The sequence below is a fragment of the Gorilla gorilla genome, chromosome 4 (genome assembly GCF_029281585.2).
Source record: "Gorilla gorilla gorilla isolate KB3781 chromosome 4, NHGRI_mGorGor1-v2.1_pri, whole genome shotgun sequence".
NCBI lineage: Eukaryota > Metazoa > Chordata > Mammalia > Primates > Hominidae > Gorilla > Gorilla gorilla.
Genome location: NC_073228.2, coordinates 174,699,907 through 174,715,943, shown reverse-complemented (window position 1 = coordinate 174,715,943; position 16,037 = coordinate 174,699,907). Strand labels below are relative to the sequence as shown.

General features: G+C 35.3%; 1 protein-coding gene across 5 annotated transcripts in view; it reads right to left on the bottom strand.

Moving 5' to 3' along the window:
• Positions 1-16,037, bottom strand: part of RANBP17 (RAN binding protein 17) — a 428,680-nt gene that overhangs the window by 394,075 nt on the left and 18,568 nt on the right. For 4 of the 5 annotated variants that reach the window (XR_010133994.1, XR_010133993.1, XM_019028430.4 and 1 more), the window contains exons 3-5: positions 14,224-14,314; positions 3,572-3,738; positions 14-79 (exon numbers count right to left, since the gene is read on the bottom strand). Coding sequence is in view for 3 of the 5 variants with exons in the window: in XM_019028430.4 (XP_018883975.4) it covers positions 14-79; positions 3,572-3,738; positions 14,224-14,314 (324 nt within the window). In the remaining 2 variants the exon portion in view is untranslated. The remainder of the gene's footprint in view (positions 1-13; positions 80-3,571; positions 3,739-14,223; positions 14,315-16,037) is intronic. The other variant, XM_063706956.1, reaches the window with a different exon arrangement.

The following is a 16,037-nucleotide window of genomic DNA, read 5'->3' as shown; positions in this document are numbered from 1 at the left end:
AAGGCTCGCTTACCAGGTTCATTTCCTGAGTCAATTCAGAAAGGATTATTACTCCTATTATGCAGTGTTCCACAGTACCCTTTGGAGAAAATAACAAAGTTTAGCCTAAGTGGAGACAAGTGATTGCTTCTTAATGTATATACCAGGTAACATTTACAAACAATTAAAGACTGAAACACCACATTTACTCAATAATAAAATGGAAACAAAATTTTAAAATATAAAGAGAAATCGCTATGAGTTCTATAAACAAAAGAATTTCAAACCTATTTTTTGAAAGATAAATTTGGGTACACAGAGCTAAATGGGAAAAAGCTCCTCCCCTTATAAATGCATGATACTCAACAAAATGTTTCCAGCACTTATAGGACAAATAATAAACTAAGTTTCAAAATACAAGAATTTAGCTTAATACCTTTTATAAGACCAAGAATAAGAATAAGCAAAAAATGCTTTTAGCTCCATAATTTGCTTAAAGCCTATTGAGATAGAGACACTCAACAATAAATAAATAATAAATAGCTTAGGCACTAATTCAAATCTCTTGTTCTAATATCAGATAGGATCACTTAGGCTCTTTTAACATTAATTGTCCATGTATATGAAATCGTTACAAACCTATAATGATGGCATGTAAAGTACACAATGCAATGAGATAAATACATGACTATCTATACAATGTTTTTAATTTAATCAGCTTCCAATTTAATCTCAAATTTTCCATCATTAAAATTCAGACTTTATATGCACATTACTAACAAACTACCCTTGTGTGAAATCATACCGGAATTATGAAAATCATAAATGCAGCATCCAATTACATTGCAATCATTTTTAAAAACTGACACGGAAGATAGATACACTTTTCAAATCTTAATTTTATAGTTGGTCATTCCTTTTAACTATCACAGAATTCCATTATCACTGGATGTAATTAAATTCAAATTATCTCAGAACAAAAAAAGGTCTCACAATTTTTGCATTTTAATTATTTATGGCCTTTCAACACAGTCTGAGTGCCTGAACTGAGCTCCAGATTTCCTACACAGTGAAACATCCATCCTATGTGTACACCAGGTTAATGTTCCCCAAAGTGTGGTACCCTGACCAATTGCTAGAACCAGCTGATTGATGACCTACAAACTCAATTCTAATCTGAAAATAGTTTGTTACTGGTCCATGACAAAATAAAGAGCATGTAACAGATTATAAAACAGCTAAGTCACAAAGTACACTAGGTCAGCTGGCTTTTTTTTCATAGCAAGTCTTTCTCAATGAAGAAGGCACTATGTTCATTTACAGTCTTACATAAACTCCTTATCTTGCTGAAGACCGGTAATTTGAATAGCACTGCCCTAAATGACAGTAGGATCTCCTGAGTATATCAGTAGAAAGGAGACACATAAGTATGTTTGGAGTGTGGCAGCAAGAGGGCCATAATAATAGAAAAAAGAGAATGCACAAAAGTTCAGGCTGTTAAAGATGTGACAAACTTAAAATAATTTTTAGGACAAAATTCACAAAAGCTGCTAATACTCAAAGGAACCATACGATAATATTCTAGAAAACTAAAACACTAAAGCCAAAATTGACTTTCTCATGATGCAGGGTTAGGTCAAGCCATATATATATATATATATAAAACACGTACTAACTATTCTATGGTGATACTATTATATAATAAACTTTCAAGCTAAAACATGTTGTTTCTTTTGGTCTTCCAGAACTGGTAAAGGTACATTGAATCCCAACTTAAGTTGAGCTTACTGGCCACTAAAGAGGGAGCTTGAGAAATGTTAGCCAACAAGAATTTCATTCCATTTCAACCTTGACTTTATTTTTAAAGAACTGCATGGTCGCCTCTTGTCTACTCAAATAATCTTGATGAACAATCTTAGTAAAAGACAAAAGGGGGATGCTACTGTGCTTGCCAAACTTACAAATGCAACTCTGAAGTGTGAAGCTCATACTTGTCCTGAATAAACTATCCTTCTGCCCTAGTATAAACTGATCTCCTCAGAGCTAAGAACACTTATTCCTGTGAAGTTCTAAATGATCAAATATTTGTTAACCAGGTTTTAACAACATAGATAAGACAGAAGCAGCATAACCTAGCATTTCATATTCTGAGGTTTCCAGCACTGCACTATATGATGAAGTTATATCTTAGACAGGGGTTGAATTTTAAAGTTACTGCATAAAAGTAAAATCTCCGAAAGTCAAAATTGCCCATACTCAACCATGAACCAAAACTGAACCATCTATTAATCAAAACTGCCAATTTTTCCTCAAGAATACTAACAGAGCATGGACTTTTTTTTTTTTTTTTTGAGACGGAGTCTTGCTCTGTTGCCCAGGCTGGAGTGCAGTGGCGCAATCTCAGCTCACTGCAAGCTCCGTCTACCGGGTTCACGCCATTCTCTTGCCTCAGCCTCCCGAGTAGCTGGGACTACAGGCACCCGCCACCACGCCCAGCCAATTTTTTGTGTTTTTAGTAGAGACAGGTTTTCACCGTGTTAGCCAGGATGGTCTCGATCTCCTGACCTCATGATCCGCACGCCTCGGCCTCCCAAAGTGCTGGGATTACAGGCATGGGCCACCACGTCCAGTCCAGATCATGTTTCTTTAGCTGGACATCAGATAAAATAATTCTCTTCTACTTGGGAATTACGTTTGTATGAAAAAAATATATACATGTATCTTCAAATATCTGAATCATACTGAGCAAGGCATGACAGTCATCCTGAGTAAGAGTAAACAGGAAACAAGAGCAGATTCAGGTTTCCCTAAATCAGCCCAGGACATGGAATCACTGGCATGATTTAGTTTAAAGTTTTCTTGCCTTTGTTTATTTTGTTTTGTTTTGGTTTGGTTTTTTTTTTGGCTGTCCATATATCTGAATTTATGTAAGTTAAATGTGCATATACTATGACTTTATTTTAATCACTTAGGTTAAAAATATTGTTTTTAAAATAACCATTCTTTATTGATATATAATAGCTGTACCTATTTGATACCTATATACAATGTGTAATGATCAAACTGAAAACATTCTTGAGAAACTGATATAGTCAATGTGGTATAGTGTAAAAATTAAAAAATTAAAAAATTTATCGTAAGTTGGAGGCTTGTTAAATGCTAGCTGTATGCGTTAATCAGTCACTATGCAATCTTACAGAAATTATTTAACCCCTCTAAGCCTGTTTTCTTATTTACAAAATAAAATCTATTTCATTTTAGGTTGTGATGAACATTTAATTACATAATCTATGAAAAGCATTATATATATGTTTTATATATATACAGTACATAGACATATGTGTCATAAATGTACACACATTTTGAAATTAGAAAACATGACTATTTACATTCTTCTGATTTGGAAATTATGTAACAGCACGATCCTCATTTACTAACAATAAATGATAAAGGATCCAGAGAATAAATAATAAATCATAATTAACATGGTACTGGTAGTCACAAAACAAACTATATCGCTTTAAGAAGAGCAGTATTCTAAACCAAAAAAAGCAAGTAGTGATGTTCTAACAATGTAGCAATGACTTCTTACCTGGAGAAACTTCCTCACATCAGCAATAATTTCTCTGAAGACAAATTGGTCTTTCTGAACCTCAAACCACCCCAACTTAGTGATTTTAGCAATGACTTGAATAAGAGCTTGGATGACAAAGGGAGCCAGCTTGGGCTGTGATGCCACGTAATTCAGAATGTAGTTTCCTACAAAGAAAACACTCCATGGGTCATCTGGACTTTTCAGAAACAACATAGTGTGAATCATATGAAGAAAGAGAGGTGGGGGTGGGGGAAGGGGAGGGAGAGCATTAGGACAAATACCTAACGCATGCAGGGCTTAAAACCTAGATGACGGGTTGATAGGTACAGCAAAACACCATGGCACATGTATACCTATGTAACAAACCTCCATGTTCAGCACATGTATCCCAGAACTTAATGTAAAAAAAAAAAAAAAAAAAAGAATTTTGTGAACTTTAAACAAAAAAGTTGCAGTATTTGTTACAAAACAAAAAACAAAAAACAGAAAAAGAGGTGGCAATAACATGCTGTGACAAAAAGTTAATAGCTCTCCTCAAGATATATGTTTATTTATACAGTTCTTTTATTAGAGTTCTTTTGAAAAAGCAAATTTGTTCCAATGCATTTGATATATTAGGGAAAAACCTGAATAGAACACTTTTGTTGAATATGTCACTTTTGTTTCTGCATGATTTTATCTACCAAAAAATGCTAGGTGAATGCAGAAAACCGAAACCAGGCTGATATGGTTTGGATTTGTGTCCCTGCCCAAGTCTCATGTCCCCATTGTTGGAGGAAGGACCTGTTGGGAGGTGATTGGATTACAGGTGCAGATTTCCATCTTGATGTTCTCATGATAGTAATTTTCACTAGATCTGGGTGTTTGAAGTGTGAAGCACCTCCCCCTTCTCTCTTTCTCCTGCTCCAGCCATGTAAGCCATGCCAGCTTCCCCTTCACCTACTGCCATAATTGGAAGTTTCCTGAGGCCTCCCCAGCCATGCTACCCATACAGCCTGCAGAACCATGAGCCAATTAAACCTCTTTTCTTTATAAATCACCCAGTCTCAGATATTTCTTTATAGCAGTGTGAGAACCGACCAATATACAGGCCAACTGAACAAAATGCATACACCTCAAACATCTACTATGTATTATCAACCCCACCCATCCTTATCTGGTATTATATCTTTCCATACTATTTCAGATCATCTTTCTTTCACCACTTTACAATAACTCACAAGCTGCAACCCTTCTGAGGCCCACTTCTAAGAACAAACTTCAGGTCTTTCCCAAGGTAAAGTGTCATATTTATTGTACTATGCTTTTCTTAACCATTTAACATGTGTAAAACTCTACTAACCTTTGATTTGATTTGTATCTTTTTCTAAATATGTCACTGACAAAACTTTTAAATTTTATTTTCATAATCTGACCTCTCTCATAAGCCCTGCGCTTTTTATTATGTAGCATTGCATAGCACAATCACTTTTAGGAACATGTCATGTTATAGCAAAAGTGACTACACACTGTCTTCTTGAGGTAGCATTAAAAATACAAATAAACCCCATCTCTACAAAAAATTGTTAAAACATTAGCTGGGTATTGTGACATGCGCCTACAGTCCTACCTACTTGGGACACTGAGAATGACTGTGCCACTGCACTCCAGCCTGGGTGACAGAGTGAGATCCCATCCCACCAAAAACAAACACAAACAGTATAATATGATAAAATAAATATATAAATTCAAGAAAGCATGAGTAGAATAGTAAAGTCAAGCTTGTAATAAAGTTAATATACCAAAACTGTTAAAAGTGGGTAGCAAATTCAGTTATGAGCTTTCTAGTTGACTAATGAAGTCAGATAACAAATATACCAAGAAGTCTCTCGGAAAACTACAAGAAGAATTTTTAAAAGAGAAAAAACTCCATTTCCACTTTGGCCTGAAAGGCCAGCATGCCATTTGGGAAAATAGTAAAGAAAAGGTAAATACCTCAATATTTAATTAAAAACAGCTTTGATGGAAACAACTCCAAAATCCAAGAATGTATGCAACAAGCATTCTTGATAATTGTAGTAAGATTCTTGATATTTAAAAAAGTTCTTGTAACTATTATACTTCAACCTTAATTTTTATTAATATTAAAATAGTTATACAATAAAAAAGATAAAATATATTTTGAAAAAAAGCATAATTTCCTTAGCATTAGGACAAATATCAGAGAAGTTTCTCCTACGAATCACAGTAATATGGTTCTAAGCTTTGTTGCATGTAATCTTTTATTTCAATAACAAAACTTAAGATGACACTGCTTCCTGAATATAAAAGAAAATCCAGTGTATTTACTTCAATTACACTTTTATTTTTAATATCCTGAAAATGTTCATCTTGCAGTGGATACAGGCAAACCCTATGTGGGTAGTAGTAACCACTAGGAGGAGGGTAATCTCAAAATAATAATAAAACAAACAAATAGGAGAGAACCCAAGTTTCACATTTAAAGCTAGATACCAACAAGGACATGTTCCCAGACTGCCCAAACAAAGGTACCTAGGGCTAATAAATTCATTATCTAAGGCAGGGAAAAAAAAATCACTAGAATATGTTTCTGTTACTTTAGCTGAATGTTTTACACAAAATATTCTCATGTTATGCTTTTTACACAAACTATAAGAATGTTCCAATTTAGTAAGCACCAATAATTACAATCATTTAAAACATCAGCAATCTCCTCCTCACTGGTACAATTAATAGAGAAAAGCCATACTAAGAAGAAATGGAAATGTTTGGGAAGATACATGGGAGAACAACAACCACAACAAACAGCTGGGAAAAACCCCAGACAAAAGTCAGTAGAAAGTTGGAAAGCTACACACTAGAGGTCCTTTGCGTGTCAAAAGCCTATATAACAGTAACAATAATATTTCATGTTTATGAAGCATGTCAGAAATTGTGAAGTGCTTCCCATCAAATACTTGATGTGGCTCTCATAGCAATGTGAAGATACTACTATTATGTATTACTATTATTCTGTCTCATAGGCCAAAAATATGAAGGTCAAAAAGGTAAAATGACTGGGACTCTGAATCAGGTTATTGTGGTTCATTCTGATTTTTTGTTTGTTTCCTGTTTCCAAATATTGGACAAACCATATATTTTAGTAATAAATCATAATTCAAAACTCTAAATCCAAACTTGTAGATGGTCTTTTAGAGTGTGCTATCAAAATATAAAAATAATTAAAAGAAAGGGGAAACATTCAATTTCTACCTCTGCCCCAAAAGCCAGTATGTCATTTGGGAAAGGAAAGAGCTGATACACACCTCAAAATTTAACTAAAAATCCTCTGATGGAAACAACCCTAAATTCTAATAGTGAGAAGTATACACTATAATCTATGTCTAGAGAGTTAACTTATGAACTATCTGGAGAGAGAGTGTGAGAGAGAGAAAGAAAGGGCACGCAAAAGAAAGCAAGGAGAGAAGGAGAACATGGAACAAAAAGACACTACAAAAAAAAAAGAAAGAAAAAAGATATATGAGGCTAGTTCAATATTCAAAACTTAATTAATGTAATCCATCACATCAATAAGCTAAAGAAAAATCACATGATAACATAAATAGATGCAGAAAAAGTATTTGACAAAATTCAACATCCATTGATGTTGAATGAGATGAAAACTCTCAGCAAACTAGGAATAGAGGACAACTTTCTCAATTTGATAAAGTACATCCACAAAAAACCTACAGCTAAAATCATATTTAATGGTGAGAAACTTGAAGCTTTCTCACTAAGATTGGGAAAAAGGCAAGATGTCCCCTCTCACCACTGCTTTGCAACATAATACTGTAAGTCCTAGCAAATGCAATAAGAAAAAGAAATAGAATGCATATAGATTAAGAAAGAAGAACTAAAAGTGTCTTTGCTCACAGATGGCATGATATGTAGAAAATATGAAAGAACTGACAAAAAATTATGAACTAATAAATGATTACAGCAAGGTTACACAATACGGGTTAATATACCAAAGTCAATCACTCTGCTTTACCAGCAGCTGGAACTTGAAATAAAACACAAAATAACTTACATTAGTACCCTCAAAAATGAAATATTAATACTTAGATTTAAATCTAACAAAATATGTAGGTACAAGACCCATATGAGGAAAATTACAAAACTATAATAAAATAAACCAAAGAAGATCTAAATAAATGAATACATATTACATGTTCCTAGACAGGAAACTCAACACTGTCAAGATATCAGTATTTTCCAACTATATCTAAAGATTCAATGCAATCCCAATCAAAACCCCAGTAATTTATTTTGTGTATATCAATGAACTGATTCTAAAAGTTATATTGAGAGGCAAAAGCCAACACAATACCGAACACAATACCGAACACAATACCAAAATAGCCAACACAATACCGAAGAACAAAGTTGGAAGACTGACACTACCCTACTTCAAGGCATACCATAAAGCTACAGTAATCAAGACAGTTCGGTATCAGCAAAAGAAATGACACATCAACAGCTACAGTTTGAATGTCTGTCCCCTCCCATACTCATGCTGAAACTTAACTGCCACTGTAACATCTTAAGAGGCAGGATCTTTAAGAGATGATTACACCAAGAGTGCTTTGCCCATATGAATGGTTTAATGTCATTATTTCAGGAGTAGGTTCCTTTAAAAAGGACGATTTCAGCCCCCTTTTGTCACTCTCTTTTGCCTTCTCTTTGCCCTCCCACCATGGGATAATGCACCAAGATGGCCCTCACCAGATGCCAGCCCCTTGATCTTGAACTTTCCATCCTCCAGAACTGTAAGAAATACATTTCTTTTTTGATAAATTACCCAGTCTCAGCTATTCTGTGACAGCAGCACAAAACCAACTAAGATGCCAATCAACAGAACAGAATTAAAAAACCCAGAAATAGACCCATATAAATACAGTCAATTGATCTCTGACAAAGGAGCAAAGGGAGTAACAAAATATATTATGAATCTTTTAAATATGAAAAAAGTCTTTTCAGCAAATAGTGCTGGAACAACTGGACATCCACATGGAAAAAAGGAATCTTGACATAGACTACATGCCCTTCACAAAAATTAACTTAAAATGGTTCACAGACCTAAGTGTAAAACATAAAGCTATAAAACTCCTAGAAGATAAAATAAGAGAAAATCTAAGTGACCTTGGTTCAGTGATGACTTTTTAGATGCAACACCAAAGGCATGATCCACGAAAGAAAGAATGAATAAGGTAAACTTTGTCATGAAAATGAAAAATTTCTGCTCTGCAAAAGACAATGTCAAGAGAATAAAAAGATAAGCCACAGATCGGGAGAAAATATTTGCACAAGACATGTCAAAGGAACCGCTTTCCAAACTGCACAAAGAACTCTTAAAACTCAAAAATAAGAACACAATCTGATTAAAATATGGGCCGATGACCTTAACAGACACCTCTCCAAAGAAGATAACAGTTCACCCTTGAACAACATGAGTTTGAACTGTAGAGAACCACTTATGCGTGGATTTTTTTCAATAAATATATTGGAAAAATTTTTGAAGACTTATGACAATTTTTAAAAACTCGGACATAGCCGGGCATGGTGGCTCACACCTATAATCCCAGCACTTTGGGAGGCTGAGGCAGGCGGATCCCTTGAGCTCAGGAGTTCGAGACCAGCCTGAGCAACATGGTGAAACCCCATCTCTACAAAAAAAATACAAAAACTTAGCCAGGCATGGTAGTCACATCTGTAGTCCCAACTACCTGGGAGGCTGAGGTGGGAGGATCACTACTTGAGCCCGGGAGGCGGAGGGAGGAGTGAGCCAAGATCACACACTGCACTCCAGCCTCAGTGACAAAGTGAGACTGTCTCAAAAAAAAAAAAAAAAAAAAAAAAAAACACTTCAAACGAATGGTGTAGTGTTGAAATATTTTTAAAAAATAAGAAGGTATAAATGTAGATACTACTCTATTTTATCATTTACTATCATAAAATATACACAAATCTATTATAAAAAGTTAAAATTTATCAAAACTTATACACACACTTAGATTGTACATAGTTCCAACCACAGTCAAGGTTTATGTAGTCAGGTTTATGATCAGGACTGCCCTTATCTACAAAGCTGCTAATCTCCTAGCCTTGAAGGGAAAAAATAAATACCAGCTGCCAGTCTTCTGGCTGTATAACAAGGCCTAGAAGAGAACCTTTTTCTGGATTGGTTTCATAGATGCTTTGTTCCTGAAGTTACTAAGTACCTTGCCGGTAAGGGAATACCTTTTAAAGTTCTCTTCATATTGGACAATGTCCCTGGCCACTCAGAACCCCATGAGTTCAATGAGGACATTAAAGTGGTCTATGTGCCCCTAAACACATCTCTAATTTAGCCTCTGAATTGGGGGTCATACACGGTACATATGGTACTGTATAAAAAGGATTGTCAACATTATGGAAGAGAACCCCCACAGAGAGAACATTCATGAAAGTCTGGAAGGATTTTACCACTAAGGATGCCATTGTTGTTATAGAAAAAGCCATGAAAGCCATCAAGCCTGAAACAATAAATTCCTGCTGGAGGAAACTCTGTCCAGATGTTGTGCATGACTTCACAGGATATACAACAGCAGAGCCAGTCAAGGAAATCATGAAAGAGACTGTGGATATGGCAAAAAAAAAAAAAAAAAAGGTGGAGAGTAAAGGGTTTCAAGATATGGATCTTGGAGAAATTCAAGATCTAATAAACCTAATAGGTAGTTTTCATATGAAACATTTTTTAAAAATCAAATATATGTTCCAATGGGCACTACTGTTTACAAGCAATATTAAAGAGGACAAAACAACATTTATTTAATAGGGACAAATACACCACAAGGTACAGGATCAGTGCAATAAATTCACAAAACTATATTACAGCTAGTTAATCAGTTTAAGAATTGTTCCCAAGTCAGTCACATTTTTGGCCCTCAGAAGTGCATTCCTACAGATTTCAACTACTCTAAACTTTTAGCTACAAAGAGTTTAAGAATGATTATAAGAGGCTTTCCAAGGAGTTACAAAATCTTTGTAGACCAGACTCAACTATTATCGCTGCAAGCCTGCTCTCACCAACAGCTCTTGCATTTTTCAGGAAGAAATCTCCAGGAAGAGAGTCACACACCAGTGTAGTCACTATCTCCTATGCCAAACCTAGGGAACTGAAATGGACGATATTACCCCAAAATGAGAATTCTGAGTTTTATCTTTAAAGGCTTATTCCAATCTCAAAGATTAGTCAGAGAAGATTATCTTCTACTGAAAGAAATCTTGGCTAAATATAGAAAACTTCTGTACTTTACTGCTGTTCTTCGAGTAAGTCATAGACATGAGTCTTAACCTACTGTATACTATAGCTAAAGTCAGCTGAAAATCTGAAATTAAAAGTATGCTAAAATTCCTGAATCTTTTGGAAGTCTGCTACTAAAAAGCCTTTAAGGATTTACTAACGTCAACTCTAAGTAAAGGCGACAAAAGGTCTAAGCCTGTCAGACATTACTCACTTGAAAAAAAAGATCAAAGTTTCCTACAAATTGCTAAGTTTTACACAAGGGAGAAACCTACACCTACTAGGGAATCTAACAAAAGAAACACCAGAATTTACAGAAGATGATTTTATGGAGATGAGTGCTTCTGAACCAGTGCCACATGATGAGGGAGAAGATGTAGAAGAAACAGCAGTGCCAGAAAAAAAAAATTAACATTGGACAATCTGGCAAAAATGTTTCCATTATTCCAGACTTCTTTCAGGACATGGACCTTTCTATGATACAGGGCACTGAATTTAAAGTGAACACAGAAGGACTGGTACTTTATAGAAACATTTTTAAAGAAATGAAAAAGCAAAAAATCAGACAGAAATTACAATGTATTTCCATAAAGTTATACCTAGTGCTCTGCCTTTCCTGCCTCCTCTGCCTCTGCCACCCCGAGACCGCAAGACCAACCTCTCCTCTTTCTCTTCCTCAGCCTACTCAATGTGAAAATGATGAGGATGAAGATCTTTATGATGATCCACTTCCATTAATGAATAGTAAATACATTTTATCTTTCTTTTAATTTTCCAAATAATATTCTTTTCTCTAGCTTATTCACAGAATATAGTATATAACACATATACAAAATATGGATTCATCAGCCTGTTTTTATGTTATTGGTAAGGCTTCCAGTCAACAGTAGACTATAAGCAGTTAAGTTTTGGGGGAGTCAAAAGTTGCGACTTTTTGATTGCGCAGGGGGTCAATGCCCCTAATATCCGCATTGTTCAAGGGTCAACTGTACAGAGGTCAAATAAGCACATAAAAAGGTGCTGTATATCATATGTTCTCAGGGGAATACAAATTAAAACAAGGAGATACCACTACACATCTATCAAACTAGCCAAAATCCAGAAAATGGCAAATGCTGGCAAGGATGTGGTGCAACAGGAACTCTCACTCATGGCTGGTGGGAATGCAAAGTGGTGCAGCCACCTTGAAAGACAGTGTGGTGGTTTCTTACAAAAGTGAACACACTCTTAACATATAATCCAGCAATTGTGCTCCAAGGTATTTATCCAAGGGAGCTGAAAATGTTTGGGCACACAAAAACCCACATATGTATGTTGATAGCAGCTTTATTCATAATTGTCAAAACTTGGAAGCAACCAAGATGCCCTTCAGTAAGTGAATGGATAAACTGCGGTATACCCAGACAACAAAGAATTATTCAGTGCTAAAAAGAAATGAGGTATCAAGCCATGAAAAAAACATGGAGGAACCTTAAATGCATATTACTAAGTGAAAGAAGCCAATGTGAAAAGCCTACATGTATGATTGATACCTCAGGCTGTATGATTCCAACTATATAATATTCTGGAAAAGGCAAAGCTATGGAGACAGTAAAAAGATCAGGGTTGGGGGAGGGTGGGATGAATAGGCAGAGAAGAGCGAATTTTTAGTGCAGTAAAACTATTCTGTATAATACTATATTGGTGGATACATGTCATTGAATTAACACATTTGTCAAAATCCATAGAAATACAACACCAAGAGTGAACCCTAATGTAAATTACAGACTTTGGTTAATGATGATGCGTCAATGTAGGTTCATCAATTGTAACAAATGTACGACTTTGGTGCAGGATGTTGACAGATGGGAAGCTGTGCATGTGTGGCAGAAGGGAGTATATGGAAATCCTCTGTACTTTGTGCTCAATTTTGCTGTGAACCCAAAACTGCTCTAAAAAAATTAAGTCTATTTAAAAGATGTGTATTGAAAAGTATAATAAACAAAATCACAAGTTTTATGACTTAGCTTTACAGTATTTGAACCCTTATTTTTAAAACTGTAAACTCCTTTCCTTTGCTTTCTTAAGTACGCAAGTCCAACAGTGGATAAATCCCTCTCAAGGCTTTCTGCAGTACCTAAGACTCAGAGTGCTTATAAAAATAACAGTCAATATAGAGGAAAACAAGGTATCGTTGTGAGATTTTGACCAGTCAAATTTAAACTTAAAGATCCATCACATACAATACATTTTAACTTTTCTGATAAATATAAATTATGTTAACCTTGAGGCTGAAGAACAGAAATGAGTCAACAATCTATTTCTAATATGAACAAAGATGACCCAAAAAACCCCATACCTCAATTATTACAATTTTGTCCATATGAAATGCAAGCTACTTACATACACACAAAAACTTAAAATACATTAACTCCAAAAAACATACTGCTACTTTATAGAATCATTTTTTCAAGTAAAGTTCCAAGACTGTTTATCCATATATAAATTATCTTCCTAATAAGAACCTGCTTTTATTTTACATATACCCCAAATGATTTTGATATAGCATCCTGAAAAATACCAGAGAGCTGAATTCTGTCCTGTCATTCAGTTGCATACCAAGTTAAGATAATGACTAAAAGCCCGGACTCTAAACAGGTAGAGTAGCTTTGAATCATAACCCTACTACTTCCTAGTTGTGTGATCTCAGGCACGTGACAGAGCCTGCCTGCAAATCTAACTTCCTCATTTGTGAAATGAGGATAACTCAAAAATCTTATTTGGTGGATAAAATGAGATAGTACAAATCTTAACAAATAGTACACAAAATGCTAGTTATTGTTTATCATTAAATAAATGCTTTTTTGGCCGGGCATGATGGTTCACGTCCGTAATCCTGGCACTTTGGGAGGCCAAGGCGGGCGGATCACGAGGTCAAGAGATCAAGACTATCCTGGCCAACATGGTGAAACCGTCTCTACTAAAAATACAAAAATTAGCTGGGTGTGGTAGCGTGCACCTGTAGTCCCAGCTACTCGGGAGGCTGAGGCAGGAGAATTGCTACGCCAGGAGGCGTAGGTTGCAGTGAGCTGAGATCGCGCCACTGCACTCCAGCCTGGTGACAGAGCGAGACTCTGTCTCAAAAAAAGAAAAAAATGCTTTTTTGATTAGACATTGCTTTATGTAACACATCACTGTTCATCACAGATGAGTAAATGAGACTTGATACTCATGTTTTAAAAAATGACAGAAATAAAAAATTTGCAATCCTAGTAACAGTTTAGTATATTTAAAAGAAAAAGATTTTTAAAGCACAGTTGGTTAAAAAGCATAATAAGCCACTTACTGATGTCCATCCTCTGCTCAACAGGTAAAGGACTGACTCGGCTGACAAGTTTTGAAAGACATGTTGCTGCAAGGAGCTGAGCATAGGATGTCTGTAAAGAATAATTTTATTTATTATTATCATAAATGAAATTAAAATAAAGCATTGTCATAGAGATGTTCTTCTAAGCAATAACAGAAATTCTTCTGGTTTTCCAAACTGGCAAATTTACAATAGATAAAATATGTCAATTTGAGATACATATATACAGAAAAGGATACACATACACAGGCATACAATCTCTTAAAAGAAATCATTAGTTGAGGGAGATGTAGACAGCCATCTCAAATAACAATAAGCAAACAGGAGAAATAAAGCAAGTTCAAATAAAATACAGTACTTTTACCATGGTCTACAGCCCTACATCATCTGGCCTCTGATTATCTCTTCAAATTCATCTGATTCCATTCTTGACTTTGCTCTGACCATGACAGCCTTTAGGTTCCTTTCCAAATCTTCCCCACCCTGACCTCTGTGTTCCTTGAAACCCATGTCTGACTATATTCTCTCTGGCCCCCAATTATCTTAATACTATACTCAAACTGTCTAAACGCATGCTCACCCTTGAAAATTTGGTTCATGTATTCACTCCACCTCCTAGAAATTCTTGCAAAGATACTCCCTCTTTTTTTCTCTAGACCAGAGGCTGGCAAACTATGGCCCCTGACCAAATCCTGCCTGTTTTTACATGGGTTGTGAACTAAGAATGTTTTTTGCAATTTTAAACAGCTTTTCAGCTGTTCAAAAAAATCAAAACAATAACAATATTTTGTGACAGAAAAATATATGAAATCTGTATTTTGGTGTCCATAAAGTTTATTAAAACACAGCCATGCTCATTCATTTACACACTGCCTATGGCTGCTTTCATGCCACGATGGCAGAATTGAATAGTTAAAACAGAGACCACATGTGGCGCTCAGTGCTTCCTACTGCTGCTCAGAGTATCATAAACCACAGTGAGGTAGCTACAACTCTACAGTGCCTAGAGAGCCATGGGTGTTGTCATGACATGACACATACCTTTTATTATTACCAGCACATGTCTATCATATCGAAATAAGAAAAGATAAAAATGGACTTCAAATATCTAACTTTTAAGGCACAATGGAGTATGGACTATTCTTTCATTGATTACATAGCAAAACAATGTGCTTTTTATGTAATGGTACTATGGTTGTCCTAAAAGAATACAATACACGCTGACAATATCAGACCAAGCAATATCTCCAATATTCCCATCACAATATTCCCAACTCAGGAAATCAAAAGTCAGAAAAAATAGAAAATTGGATATCTCATCATAGTAGACTGTCTTTACAAATATAAAAAATGAGACTGCAACCAAAGTTTCCAAGTGGCTCATTCGTTAGCCAATCACACAGCCATTTACCGATGATGAGTTAATTAAATCAACATTGTTTTATTACAGCAGCCAAAGTTATATGTGCAGAGAAAATAAGATTACTAGTTTCTGGTGGGAGCAAATTCTCAAAGAGCTGAAGACACTGGAACAACATCAAAAGTCAATTTGAAAACAAGACAAATGATTTGGAAAGGTTCTCCTTAAGTCTTGATGAGTGGACAGATGTTTCTTATAATGCTCATACCGTTAATGTTACCAGTACTTACTATCTGTTTATTCTAGAAGTCAATGCTGAGTGTGAAGCAACTAAAGAATTGGCCTCTATGAAGACTGTGGGAGAACTACAGGACAGAATATTTTCAAAGAAGTTGAGGACACATTAATTCAATATAAACTGAAGTAGAATCTG